This window comes from Ciconia boyciana, chromosome 32 (genome assembly GCF_034638445.1).
Source record: "Ciconia boyciana chromosome 32, ASM3463844v1, whole genome shotgun sequence".
NCBI lineage: Eukaryota > Metazoa > Chordata > Aves > Ciconiiformes > Ciconiidae > Ciconia > Ciconia boyciana.
Genome location: NC_132965.1, coordinates 913,492 through 927,642, shown reverse-complemented (window position 1 = coordinate 927,642; position 14,151 = coordinate 913,492). Strand labels below are relative to the sequence as shown.

Below are 14,151 nucleotides of genomic sequence, written 5' to 3'. Positions count from 1 at the left end.
CGTCCCCCACGTCACCCGCGTCCGCCTGTGCACGTCACCCGCCTGACCCCACCCTCGCACCCCCCAGCCTCCTCCGCCGCCGCCTGTTCCTTTAACAACCCCCGACGCAAGGCCTTGTGGTAGGAAGGGGGCCTCGTGACATCACTCCCAGCCCAGCCAATGAGCATCCAGGTAAGCCCTGACGTCTGCATTCCCCGCTATCCCATTGGCCCACAGGGGGTGTGACACGGGGCGGGGTCCCCCTTTTTCTCTGCTCCTCATTGGCTGCAGGTGAAAGGTCTTTCCCCTGGCAGGACCTTGGGGGAGGGGGAGGGGGGAGGGGTGTTGGGTGGGGAGGGGTGTTGGGGGGTTGTTACCATGGCAACAGTTGGGTGACATCTTCCCCCCCCCAATCACCACGGTGTCCTCCATCACCGGGGATGCCACCGCCTGTTGCCTCTCGGTGACGGTGACGGCCCCGTCATCACCGGACGGAGGTTGTCAGGCGACTCTGGTTGTACTTTTGGGGGGGAGGGGTAAAAGAAGGGGGAGGGCTTGGTGTCACCCCCCTTGGTGACACTTGGGGTCCCCTCCCTGGTGGCTGGGGAAGGCGGCCGGGGGTGTCCGGTTGTTTCCTCATAGGGTTGTTGCAGTTGACCGAGGGTTTCCGGGGTGGGGGTGGGGAGGGGGTGCACGGGGAAGGGGGTGCATGGGGGAGTGCATGGGGGAGGGGGGTCCGTCTGTAGCCCCCTCTGCCTGTAGCCCTCCCCCACTCCCCCCCCCGTAGGCCTCCGGCTGTAGCTGCTGCGTCAGGTTGTTCCCCTCCCCTTGACCCCACCCCCGCTGTCACCGGTTGTACCCAGGGTGTCCCCTCCCCGCCTCGTGTCACCTCCTGTCCGACTGTACCCCCTCCCCCACTGCGTCCCCTCCCCACAACCCACTTGGCACAACCCCTCCCCCGTGTCAGTCGGTGCTTCCCCTCCCCTGCCTGTACACCACCCCCCCCCCCCGCTCTGGTTGTGTCTGCCTGTGCGGGACACATACACCTTTGTGACATCACTCTGACGATTGATGACATCATGCCATAGCTGACACACCCCCCTCCATCCCACACCCCCGATGACATCACGCCTGCACATCCCAGGACACCTTTACCCGCCTGTACCCATCACCGTGGAGCACAGTCGGCTTCCCCCCCAGCCCAGTGACATCATGCCTGTCTCCTCTGTGGTGACGATGACATCATACTGTACGTCATGTCCCCGGTCGCAACCTCCACAACGTTCCCATGACATCACGTGTCCCGTGTCACGTGGTACCCAGAGACTGACACCCACGCTGCCATTTTGTCACCCGTTACCATTTTGTCACCTGCCGCCATTTTGTCACCCACTGGCATTTTGTCACTCGCCACCATTTTGTCACCCACCCCCATTTTGTCACCCACCCCCACTTTGTCACCCGCTTCCATTTTGTCACCCGCCCCCACTTTGTCACCCACTGTCATTTTGTCACCCGCCACCATTTTGTCACCCTCTATTTTGGCACCCACTGACACTTTGTCAGTCTCTTCCATTTTGTCACCCGCCACCATTTTGTCACCCGCTGCCATTTTGTCACCCGCTGCCGCTTTGTTACCCGCCACCATTTTGTCACCTTCTGTTTTGTCACCCGCTGACACGTTGTCATGCTCTTCCATTTTGTCACTGCCACTTTGTCACCCGCTGCCATTTTGTCAACCCCTGCCATTTTGTCACCCCGTCATTTTGTCACCCCCACGCACGTGCGTTGTACCACCAGACTGTGACCCCCCCATTGCCTCCAACTGTAGCTTCCCCCTCCACAACAACCGACTGTTCCCGGCACAACCGGAAGCAGGAGCCAGGACTGAGGTGCCCCTGCCTGTCCCTGCCTCGCTACAGCCGTGCCTGGCTGGGGCGGTGATTGCGCGCTGTAGTCGTGTCACACCTCGCACGCCCACGATTGTGGTGTGACGCGGTTGGGACGTACCCGCAGGCAGCCTGCCGGGTGTACCAGGGGCACCACTCTGCCTGTACCTGCCTGCCTTTACCATCCCTGCAAATATCGCCGGGCTACACCGCTCTGCCTGTACCTGCCTTGCTTTATCGTCCCTCCGACTGTAGCCGGGTTACACCTCCTTCCCATCTCTGCCTGGGAGGGGTCCTGAGTCTGCTTTCTGCCTGTCGCTGCCTGACAACAGTCACACAGCTGGGTGTTTCCCGACCACCCCAGCTCCCCTGCCCGTCCTCCATCCTGGGTACCCCCCATCTGAGTGTTCCTGCCTGTTCCTCAGCACCGCGGGTACCCCCGTGTCCGGGTGTTCTTGCCTGTCCCCGGGGATTCCCATGTGCGGGTGTTCTTGCCTCCCACCCCACTGCCACCTTGGGTACCCCTGTGTCTGAGTGTTCCTGCCTGGCACTCCAGGTACCCCCGTGTCCGGGTGTTCTTGCCTGTGCCCGGGGACTCCCATGTCCGGCTGTTTCTGCCTCCCACCGTGCCGGCACCCAGGGTACCCCCGTGTCCGGGTGTTGTTGCCTGTCCCCGGGTACCCCCGTGTCTGACTGTTCTTGCCTGTCCCTGGGTACCCCCGTGTCCGGGTGTTCCTGCCTCCTGCCCTGCCGGCACTGTGGGTACCCCCGTGTCCGGGTGTTCTTGCCTGTTCCCAGGGACTCCCATGTCCGGGTGTTCTTGCCTGTCCCCGGGTACCCCCGTGTCCGGGTGTTCCTGCCTCCCCCCGCCCCCGGCACCCTGGGTACCCCCGTGTCCGGGTGTACTGACCCCCCTCCATTCCCCCCCTCCCCACAGGAGGCCCTGCCGGTTGTGACCCCCCACCGCGGACCCCCGGAGCAGCAACACCTAGTCCATGAGGCCTCCGCTCACAGGTAGGGGACACCCCACACCGTCACCGTGGCAACCCTGCCTAGACAACCCCCACGTCTCCATGGCGACCTGCCTGAGCTAGAACCCCCCCCCGTCGCCATGGCAACCCATGTGAGCTAGAACCCCCCCCCCGTCACCGTGGCAACAGGCTGGATCCTGCCCCATGGTGCTGTGGGGCCAGGTCCTGCCCCACGGTGCCATGGGGTGGTGCTGGGGGGGCCCGATCCTGCCCCATGGCACTGGGGGGTGCTGCTGGGGGGGCCCGATCCTGCCCCATGGTGCTGTGGGGTGATGCTATGGGGCCCGATCCTGCCCCATGGTGCTGTGGGTTGATGCTGTGGGGCCAGATCTTGCCCCACGGCGCTGTGGGGCGCTGCTGTGGGGCCCGATCCTGCCCCACAGCACATGCGGTGATGCTGGGGGGGGGGGGGGCAGATCCTGCCCCACGGCGCTGTGGGGTGCTGCCGTGGGACCGGATCCTCCCCCACGGTGCCATGGGGCGATGCAGCGGGGCCCGATCCTTCCCAAGAGCTCTGTGGGGCGATTGCTGTGGGGCCATGGGGCTGCAGGGGCTGGATCCCACGCTGCTATGGGGCACAGGGACCGGATCCTGTAGGGACTCAGGACGCGGGGGGCCGGGCCCGGCGTCGCCGGGGGGCGGGGGGGGCCGGATCCTGGCCCGGGCGGCGACGCTGGCCCCGATCCCGGGTGGGCGATCGGCCAAGGCGGCTTCGGCTCCTCCGACGAGCCGGGGCCGGGGGGAAGGATCCGGCCGCTGCGCACATCCGGGATCTCCCGGGATCCGGGGGGCCGCACCCTGCACCAGGTAGATCCAGGCCCCCCCCGCCCCATTTCTCCCCCTCCCCCGCCCCCCCACTGGATCCCTGGGGATCCCCACGGCCGGGGGTGGATCCTGGTGGGGGGTGGGGGCAGGCGGGCCGAGGGGGATCCCATGGGATGGGGGGGGGGGGGGATCGCAGCTGGGGGGGGAGCGGGGGGGGGAGATCCCTGCCCAGATGGGATCTGGGATCTGCTAGGATCTGTGGGGCTGGAGCTGAGCTGGGCTGGAGCTGGGATCTGCCGGGATCTGTGGGGCTGGATATTGGCGGAGATGGAGCTGGGATCTCCCAGGATCTGTGGGGCTGGATCCCAGCTGGGATGGAGCTGGGATCTGCTGGGATCTGTGGGGCTGGAGCTGAGCTGGGCTGGAGCTGGGATCTGCCGGGATCTGTGGGGCTGGATATTGGCGGAGATGGAGCTGGGATCTGCCGGGATCTGTGGGGCTGGATCCCAGCTGGGATGGAACTGGGATCCTCCAGGATGTGTGGGGCTGGAGCTGAGCTGGGCTGGAGCTGGGATCTGCCGGGATCTGTGGGGCTGGATCCCAGCTGGGATGGAGCTGGGATCTGCTGGGATCTGTGGGGCTGGATCCCAGCTGGGATGGAGCTGGGGTCTCCTGGGATCTGGGTGGCTGGATCTCAACTGGGATGGAGCTGGGATCTCCCAGGGTCTGTGGGGCTGGATCCCAGCTGGGATCTCCCAAGATCTATGGGGCTGGAGCTGAGCTGGGGTTGGTCTGGAGTCTCCTGGGATCTGGGGGGCTGGAGCTGAGCCATGATAGATCTGGGATCTCCCAGGATCTGTGGGGCTGGGCATTGGTTGGGCTGGATCCTGGATCACCTGGGGTCTGTGGGGCTGGAGCTGAACTGGGATGGTGTTGGGATCTCCCGGGATCTGTGGGGCTGGATCCCAGCTGGGATCTCCTGAGCTCTGTGGGGCTGGATCCCAGCTGGGTTCTCCAGGGATCCGTGGGGCTGGATCCCAGCTGGGATCTCCTGGGCTCTGTGGGGCTGGATCCCAGCTGGGTTCTCCAGGGATCCGTGGGGCTGGATCCCAGCTGGGATCTCCTGGGCTCTGTGGGGCTGGATCCCAGCTGGGATCTCCTGGGCTCTGTGGGGCTGGATCCCAGCTGGGTTCTCCAGGGATCCGTGGGGCTGGATCCCAGCTGGGATCTCCTGGCCTCTGTGGGGCTGGATCCCAGCTGGGTTCTCCAGGGATCCGTGGGGCTGGATCCCAGCTGGGATCTCCTGGGCTCTGTGGGGCTGGATCCCAGCTGGGATCTCCGGGGATCTGGGGGGCCAGGTGGTCCCGGGGCTGGGTGTGGGGTCCCCGGGGACCTGGGGGTCTGGTCGTTGCCTGCAAAGGAGCTGGGATCTGCCGGGATCTGTGGGGCTGGATCTCGGCCGTGGGGGATCTCGGGGGGATCCCTTGACCTTGGCGGGGTCCCGTGGCCCTTGGGGGCTCCCGTGATCTAGGGGATCCCTTGACCCCCAGGAGCCATCCCAGACCCCCGAGGTGCCGTGGGGCGGAGCAGGGGATGCTGGGAAGGGGGGGGGTCTGGGGGGTGAGCTGGGGGGATCCCGGGGTGTGGGGCAGGTTGGGGGGCAGGAGGGGGGTCCTGGGGGGATGTGCGGCAGGTTGCGGGGCAGGATCTGGGGGGGCTAGTGGGGTTGGGGGGCAGGATCTGGGCTGGCTGTGGGTCACGCTGTGGGGCAGCCCTGGGGATGGAGGTACAGTGGGTCAGGCCATGGTTCAAGCTATGGGGCAGGCAGTGGGGCAGGCGGTGGGTCACACCGTGGGGCAGCTATCACGCTGTTGGTCATGCCGTGGGTCACACCACGGGTGACGCCGTGGGTCGCAGCGTGGGTCGGGCTGGGAGTGACACCGTGGGTCACACTGTGGGGCAGCCCCAGCTTTGTGGGTGGCACTGTGGGGCAGGGATGATGCCGTGGGTCACACCACCGGGTGACGCCGTGGGTCGCACCCTGGGTCGAGCTGCGGGTGACACCGTGGGTCGCACCGTGGGTCGGGCTGCGGGTGTCACCGTGGGTCACGCTGTGGGGCAGCCCCAGGGTTGTGGGTGATGCCGGGGGTGATGCCGTGGGCGGTGCCATGGGTCGTGCCGTGGGTCGCGCCGTGGGTCGCAGCTGCGGCGGCTCCCGCAGCCATTTTAGCCGCCGGCCGAGGAGGCCCCGACGCAAAATGGCTCCTTGGTGCCGCGGGAGGGGCGGAGGCCGGGACGCGCCGTGGGGCTGGGACGCCGTGGGGCAGAGATCCTCAGCCCCACAGCACGGGGGGGACCCTGCCCCACAGCATGGGGATGCCCGACCCCACGGCACAGGGGGACCCCCAACCCCACGGCACGGGGGGGGACGCTGCCCCACGGCATGGGGATGCCCTGCCCCATGGCATGGGGAGCCCCTCCCAGCCCCACGGCACAGGGATGCCCCCCCAGCCCCACGGCAAGGGGACACCCTGACCCACAGCATGGGGGGCAGCAGGTAGCCATTTGGTGGGGGGGGTATCAGTGGATGTGTGGGGCTGGGGGACCCCAATCCGTGGGGCTGGGGGAGGGGGCATATGTGGGGCTGAGGGAGCATGATATGTGGGGCTGGGGGACCCACAAGCTGTGGGGCTGGGGGTCCCCATGCCGTGGAGCTGGGGACCCAGATATGTGGGTCTCAGGTTGGGGGTCCCCAATATATGGGGCTGATGAAGCCCTAAACTGGGGGGCTGGGGACCCTGATCCGTGGGGCTGATCTGTGGGGCTGGGGGACCCTGATAATGTGGGGCTGGGGGTGAAGATAATGTGGGGCTGGGGACCCCCATGCAGTGGGGCTGGCTGGGCCATGGGGACCCCCAAGCCCAGAAGGGAACCAGGCATCGGGGTGCCCCATAGAGGGGACTCAGGTGTCCAAGTGTCCCCAAATAGGGGATCCCGGCATCCTGCCCCCCAAATGGGGGACTCAGGCGTCCGGCCAGCCCCATAGAATGGACCCAGGCGTCCGGCCAGCCCCATAGAGAGGACCATGATGTCGGGGTGCCCCATAGAGGGTACCCCAGTGTCCAAGTGTCCCCAAAGAGGGGACCCAGGCGTCTGGGCCCCCCAAAATAGGGGACCCAGGCAGTGGGGTGACCCCGTTGAGTGGGCCCAGGCTCCCGGCCAGCCCCATAGAGAGGACCCAGGTGTCCGAGTGTCCCCAAAGAGGGGACCCAGGCGCCCGGCCAGCCCCATAGAACCCACCCAGATGTCGGGGTGCCCCATAGAAGGTACCCTGACATCCAAGTGTCCCCAAAGAGGGGACCCAGGCGTCCGGGCCCCCCAAAATAGGGGACCCAGGCAGTGGGGTGACCCCGTTGAGTGGGCCCAGGCGCCCGGCCAGCCCCATAGAGAGGACCCAGATGTCGGGGTACCCTCTATGGGGCACCCCGACATCCAAGTGTCCCCAAAGAGGGGCCCCCGGGCGTCTGGGCCCCCCAAAATAGGGGACCCAGGCAGTGGGGTGACCCCGTTGAGTGGGCCCAGGCGCCTGGCCAGCCCCATAGAGAGGACCCAGATGCCGGGGTGCCCCATAGAGGGTACCCCAGTGTCCAAGTGTCCCCAAAGAGGGGACCCAGGCGTGTGGGGCCCCCCACAAAAGGGAACCAGGCAGTGGGTGACCCGTGAGTGGGCCCAGGCTCCCGGCCAGCCCCATGAGAGGACCCAGGTGTCCGGGTGTCCCCAAAGAGGGGACCCAGGCGCCCGGCCAGCCCCATAGAACCCACCCAGATGTCGGGGTGCCCCATAGAAGGTACCCTGACATCCAAGTGTCCCCAAAGAGGGGACCCAGGCGTCCGGGCCCCCCAAAATAGGGGACCCAGGCAGCGGGGGGACCCGTTGAGTGGGCCCAGGCGCCCGGCCAGCCCCATAGAGAGGACCCAGATGTCGGGGTACCCTCTATGGGGCACCCCTATCCAAGTGTCCCCAAAGAGGGGCCCCGGCGTCTGGGCCCCCAAAATAGGGGACCCAGGCAGTGGGGTGACCCCGTTGAGTGGGCCCAGGCGCCTGGCCAGCCCCATAGAGAGGACCCAGATGCCGGGGTGCCCCATAGAGGGTACCCCAGTGTCCAAGTGTCCCCAAAGAGGGGACCCAGGCGTCTGGGCCCCCCAAAATAGGGGACCCAGGCAGTGGGGTGACCCTGCTGAGTGGGCCCAGGCGCCCGGCCAGCCCCATAGAGAGGACCCAGGTGTCCGAGTGTCCCCAAAGAGGGGACCCAGGCGCCCGGCCAGCCCCATAGAACCCACCCAGATGTTGGGGTGCCCCATAGAAGGTACCCCGACATCCAAGTGTCCCCAAAGAGGGGACCCAGGCGTCCGGGCCCCCCACAATAGGGGACCCAGGCAGTGGGGTGACCCCGTTGAGTGGGCCCAGGCACCCGGCCAGCCCCATAGAGAGGACCCGGGTGCCGGGGTGCCCCATAGAGGGTACCCCGACATCCAGGTGTCCCCAAAGAGGGGCCCCCGGGCGCCTGGGCCCCCCAAAATAGGGGACCCAGGCAGTGGGGTGACCCCGTTGAGTGGGCCCAGGCGCCCGGCCAGCCCCATAGAGAGGACCCAGGTGTCCGAGTGTCCCCAAAGAGGGGACCCAGGTGCCCGGCCAGCCCCATAGAACCCACCCAGATGTTGGGGTGCCCCATAGAAGGTACCCCGACATCCAAGTGTCCCCAAAGAGGGGACCCAGGCGTCCGGGCCCCCCAAAATAGGGGACCCAGGCAGTGGGGTGACCCCGTTGAGTGGGCCCAGGCGCCCGGCCAGCCCCATAGAGAGGACCCGGGTGCCGGGGTGCCCCATAGAGGGTACCCCAGTGTCCAAGTGTCCCCAAAGAGGGGACCCAGGCATCCGGGCCCCCCAAAATAGGGGACCCAGGCAGTGGGGTGACCCCGTTGAGTGGGCCCAGGCGCCCGGCCAGCCCCATAGAGAGGACCCAGGTGTCCGAGTGTCCCCAAAGAGGGGACCCAGGCGCCCGGCCAGCCCCATAGAACCCACCCAGATGTTGGGGTGCCCCATAGAAGGTACCCCGACATCCAAGTGTCCCCAAAGAGGGGACCCAGGCGTCCGGGCCCCCCACAATAGGGGACCCAGGCAGTGGGGTGACCCCGTTGAGTGGGCCCAGGCACCCGGCCAGCCCCATAGAGAGGACCCGGGTGCCGGGGTGCCCCATAGAGGGTACCCCAGTGTCCAAGTGTCCCCAAAGAGGGGACCCAGGCATCCGGGCCCCCCAAAATAGGGGACCCAGGCAGTGGGGTGACCCCGTTGAGTGGGCCCAGGCGCCCGGCCAGCCCCATAGAGAGGACCCAGGTGTCCGAGTGTCCCCAAAGAGGGGACCCAGGCGCCCGGCCAGCCCCATAGAACCCACCCAGATGTTGGGGTGCCCCATAGAAGGTACCCCGACATCCAAGTGTCCCCAAAGAGGGGACCCAGGCGTCCGGGCCCCCCACAATAGGGGACCCAGGCAGTGGGGTGACCGCGTTGGAGTGGGCCCAGGCACCCGGCCAGCCCCATAGAGAGGACCCGGGTGCCGGGGTGCCCCATAGAGGGTACCCCGACATCCAGGTGTCCCCAAAGAGGGGCCCCCGGGCGTCTGGGCCCCCCAAAATAGGGGACCCAGGCAGTGGGGTGACCCCGTTGAGTGGGCCCAGGCGCCCGGCCAGCCCCATAGAGAGGACCCAGGTGTCCGAGTGTCCCCAAAGAGGGGACCCAGGTGCCCGGCCAGCCCCATAGAACCCACCCAGATGTTGGGGTGCCCCATAGAAGGTACCCCGACATCCAAGTGTCCCCAAAGAGGGGACCCAGGCGTCCGGGCCCCCCAAAATAGGGGACCCAGGCAGTGGGGTGACCCCGTTGAGTGGGCCCAGGCGCCCGGCCAGCCCCATAGAGAGGACCCGGGTGCCGGGGTGCCCCATAGAGGGTACCCCAGTGTCCAAGTGTCCCCAAAAGAGGGGACCCAGGCACCCGGGCCCCCCAAAATAGGGGACCCAGGCAGTGGGGTGACCCCGTTGAGTGGGCCCAGGCGCCCGGCCAGCCCCATAGAGAGGACCCAGGTGTCCGAGTGTCCCCAAAGAGGGGACCCAGGCGCCCGGCCAGCCCCATAGAACCCACCCAGATGTTGGGGTGCCCCATAGAAGGTACCCCGACATCCAAGTGTCCCCAAAGAGGGGACCCAGGCGTCCGGGCCCCCCACAATAGGGGACCCAGGCAGTGGGGTGACCCCGTTGAGTGGGCCCAGGCACCCGGCCAGCCCCATAGAGAGGACCCGGGTGCCGGGGTGCCCCATAGAGGGTACCCCAGTGTCCAAGTGTCCCCAAAGAGGGACCCAGGCATCCGGGCCCCCAAAATAGGGGACCCAGGCAGTGGGGTGACCCGTTGAGTGGGCCCAGGCGCCGGCCAGCCCCATAGAGAGGACCCAGGTGTCCGAGTGTCCCCAAAGAGGGACCCAGGCGCCCGGCCAGCCCCATAGAACCCACCCAGATGTTGGGGTGCCCCATAGAAGGTACCCCGACATCCAAGTGTCCCCAAAGAGGGGACCCAGGCGTCCGGGCCCCCCACAATAGGGGACCCAGGCAGTGGGGTGACCCCGTTGAGTGGGCCCAGGCACCCGGCCAGCCCCATAGAGAGGACCCGGGTGCCGGGGTGCCCCATAGAGGGTACCCCGACATCCAGGTGTCCCCAAAGAGGGGCCTCGGGCGTCTGGGCCCCCAAAATAGGGGACCCAGGCAGTGGGGTGACCCCGTTGAGTGGGCCCAGGCGCCCGGCCAGCCCCATAGAGAGGACCCAGGTGTCCGAGTGTCCCCAAAGAGGGGACCCAGGTGCCCGGCCAGCCCCATAGAACCCACCCAGATGTTGGGGTGCCCCATAGAAGGTACCCCGACATCCAAGTGTCCCCAAAGAGGGGACCCAGGCGTCCGGGCCCCCCAAAATAGGGGACCCAGGCAGTGGGGTGACCCCGTTGAGTGGGCCCAGGCGCCCGGCCAGCCCCATAGAGAGGACCCGGGTGCCGGGGTGCCCCATAGAGGGTACCCCAGTGTCCAAGTGTCCCCAAAGAGGGGACCCAGGCATCCGGGCCCCCCAAAATAGGGGACCCAGGCAGTGGGGTGACCCCGTTGAGTGGGCCCAGGCGCCTGGCCAGCCCCATAGAGAGGACCCAGATGTAGGGGTACCCTCTATGGGGCACCCCGACATCCAAGTGTCCCCAAAGAGGGGCCCCCGGCCGTCCGTGCCCCCCCCCACCCCCACTGATCCCCCGTATGCCGCAGGTGGGCGCCGCGGGGATGGCTCCGGTCGTGGAGGTGTCGGACGCCGGGCATTGCCGTTCGTTATTGGTGGAGTTAAACGAGCAACGGTTGAGGGGCCAATTCTGTGACGTCACCATCATCGCCGAGGACACCAAATTCCGAGCTCATAAAAACGTCTTGGCCGCTTCCAGCCCTTTCTTCAAACGAGCTTTGGCCGAAGAACCCGCTTGCCCGACGCCGGCTCAAGTTTTGGAGCTTCCCGGCGTCCAAGCCGGCGTCTTCTCCGACGTCCTCAACTTCATCTACAACTCCCGCTTGGCCGTGCCGTCGCAGGCGGCCGCCCGCGAGTTGGGTGCCGTTGGCCGACGGTTGGGTATCTCTTGCCTCCAAGGGTTGGAAGCGGGGACCCCCAAGGAGATGAACGGATCTTGGACCCCCCCGGTAACGGGGGATCCCCGCTCACCCGTCGCCCCGGTTGATTTAACCTGCCCGCCGCGCTCGAGCGATACGCCGAGCGTCGCGGAACCGGCGACGGCGTCGGCGTCGGCGGCGTTGCGTTGCGGGTTGTGCGGTCGGGGGTTCAGCACGGCGGCGGCGTTGGGGTTGCACGCCAAACTTCACCGCGGGCGCCGGGGTTTGGCGTGCCGGCATTGCGGCAAGAGCTTCATCCACGTCAAGAGGTTGCAGACCCACGAGGTCCTCTGCAAGGACGGCCATCGCGACGGTGACGCCGTCGCCGCCAACGCCGCCGCGCCGACGCTGAAACAGGGCAAGAAGGCGTTGCTGTTGCGTCACCGGGCGTTGGAGTTGATCCCCGAGCAGGAACCGGTGGTGAAGGTGGTGGACGGGCACGTGGTCTACCTGTGCGGCGTTTGCCAGCGCTCCTACATGACGCTCTCCAGCCTCAAGCGTCACGCCAACGTCCACTCCTGGCGACGCAAGTACCCTTGCCGTTACTGCGACAAGGTCTTCGCTTTGGCCGAATATCGCACCAAACACGAGGTCTGGCACACCGGCGAACGCCGCTACCAGTGCATCTTCTGCTGGGAGACCTTCGTCACCTACTACAACCTCAAGACCCACCAGAAAGCCTTTCACGGCATCAACCCGGGCCTCATCTCCTCCGAGAAGACGCCCAACGGCGGCTACAAGCCCAAACTCAACGCCCTCAAGCTCTACCGGCTCTTGCCCATGCGGGCGCACAAGCGACCCTACAAGACCTACAGTCAAGGTTTGGTGGCCGACGGGATCCTCTTGCCGACGGCCAATCCGGTAGAGCCGTCGGCGACCGTCGGCGCTTTCCCATCGCCGAGACCCGAACCAGCGTCGGTCATCGCCTACGGGCGACCGTCAGCGTCGGTCATTGTTCATAGCGGGGCGGCGGCCGCTTCCGTTATTGCCTATAACGGGAGGGCGGGGGAGGCGGCGGCGGTGCCGGCGGTGCCGGCGGTGCCGGCGGCGGCGCCGGCGGCGCGGCCGATGAAGAAGCAGGTGCTGCGGGATTACATCGAGGCGCAGCGAGCGGCTGGGGAGGCGCCGGTGGGCGATAGCGGGACGGCGCCGACAACCCAACCGTCACCCGCCGCCACCGGCACCGCTACCACCGCCACCGCCGGCCGTACCATGACCTACGTGGCCAAACCGGCTTACGTGGGGACGGCGGGGGAGAACCGGGCGGCGCCGCTTTGCCAAATCACCGTCCGCATCGGCGAGGAGGCCATCGTCAAGCGGCGCATCTCCGAGACCGACCTGCGGTTGGAGACCACCGGCACCGGCACTGCCGCCTCCCCGACCGCTCACCGTCGCACCGCCACTGCCGCCGCCTGTTCCCGCCGGAGCGGTGACGACGACAGCGACGCCGAGGACCGTCTTTGGCGCCCGTATTACACCTACAAACCCAAACGGAAGACAACCAGCGGCGGTACAACCGGCGGCGGTACGACCGGCGGCACAACCGGCTCCGTCAAGGCGAAGAAATCCCGCTGGCGCCGCAAATTGCGCTCGTTACGGTGGTCGACCGGTGACGATGAGGAAGGCGACGGTGACGCACAGTCGGCGGACGGGCACCGGCGGCGGGATTGGCAACACCCTTGCCGGGTGTGCGGGAAAACTTTCACGGCTTTGAGGAAATTACGGAAACACCAACGGGGACACGAGGGGACGTCGGGCGGGGGAGGGGGGGTGGGTACAACCGGCCCCTCCGCCCCCCGCGTGGGGCGGCGGCCATCTTTGCGCTTCGCCTGTAGCCGCTGCGCCAAGGTGTGTAAGACGGCGGCGGCGCTCAGCCGGCACGCCAAACGGCATCAGGCGGAATCGCCGCCGCCGTCACCCGCGTCCCCGCCGCCGCCGACTGTCATCGCCTACACCCCGCCGGCGGCGGCGGCGGCGGGGGTGAAGGAGGAAGGGGGAGGGGAAAAAGGGGGTGTCCCCCCTCCCCCCCCACCGGGTGACGATGTCACCGCCCCCCCCCCGGTTCCCGGTGACGGGGGTGACGCCGTGACGGGTGACGAGGGGGTGTCACCGTCACCGGGTCCTAGCGGGGGTTACCCGGTTCAGGAACAACCTTTGGCTCTACTGAGGCGGGGGGGACCCCGAGATTGGGGGAGGAGGGGCAGGAGGGGAGGGGGCAAGGGGGGACCCCCGCCCCCGCCCCCAGTTTCCCCTCCCCTACGGCCCCCGGCTGGTGGCCGCGTGCCCTACCCCTTCCCCCTCCCCTGGCCCTCAACGTGGTGCTCCCCGAAACCGAGGGGTTTTGGGGGTGGGGGAGGGGGGTCCCCCACCCCCTCCGTACCCCCACTTTTGGCTTCCCCGGAGGGGGGGAGCGCCCCGCAAAGCGGGGGGACTTGAGGAGGGGGGCCTGCCCCATAGAGGGGGTGGGGGCCCCATAGCGGGGTGGGTGTGTGTGGGGGTGGGGCCCGTAGGCTGGGGGGCCCCGTAGCATGGGGAGGGGGGCCTATAGGAGGTTTGGGGCCCTATAGGAGATGGGGGGTCCCTGCCCCATAGGAGGTGGGGGGGCATAGTGTGTGTGTGTGGGGCCCCATAGGAGGTTGGGGGGCCCCATGGAAGACAAGGGGCCCTGCCCCATAGAGAGAAGTGGGGGGCCCCATAGGAGTTGAGGGGCCCCATAGCATGTGGGGGGCCCCATAGGTGGTGGTGGGGG

The 14,151-nt window shown here is 67.6% G+C and overlaps 1 protein-coding gene across 1 annotated transcript; it reads left to right on the top strand.

Moving 5' to 3' along the window:
* The first annotated feature begins 399 nt into the window (after positions 1-399).
* ZBTB4 (zinc finger and BTB domain containing 4) lies at positions 400-13,838 on the top strand. The gene is made up of 3 exons (XM_072848617.1): positions 400-476; positions 2,806-2,882; positions 11,013-13,838. Exon 3 carries the CDS (start codon positions 11,028-11,030, stop codon positions 13,836-13,838), a length of 2,811 nt encoding a protein of 936 aa, XP_072704718.1. The 5' UTR covers positions 400-476; positions 2,806-2,882; positions 11,013-11,027.
* The last annotated feature ends 313 nt before the right edge of the window (positions 13,839-14,151 follow it).

What these genes read in the sequence shown, in the direction of transcription:
- ZBTB4 (XM_072848617.1), top strand. Translation starts at nt 11,028, where the DNA reads ATGGCTCCGGTCGTGGAGGTGTCGGACGCCGGGCATTGCCGTTCGTTA.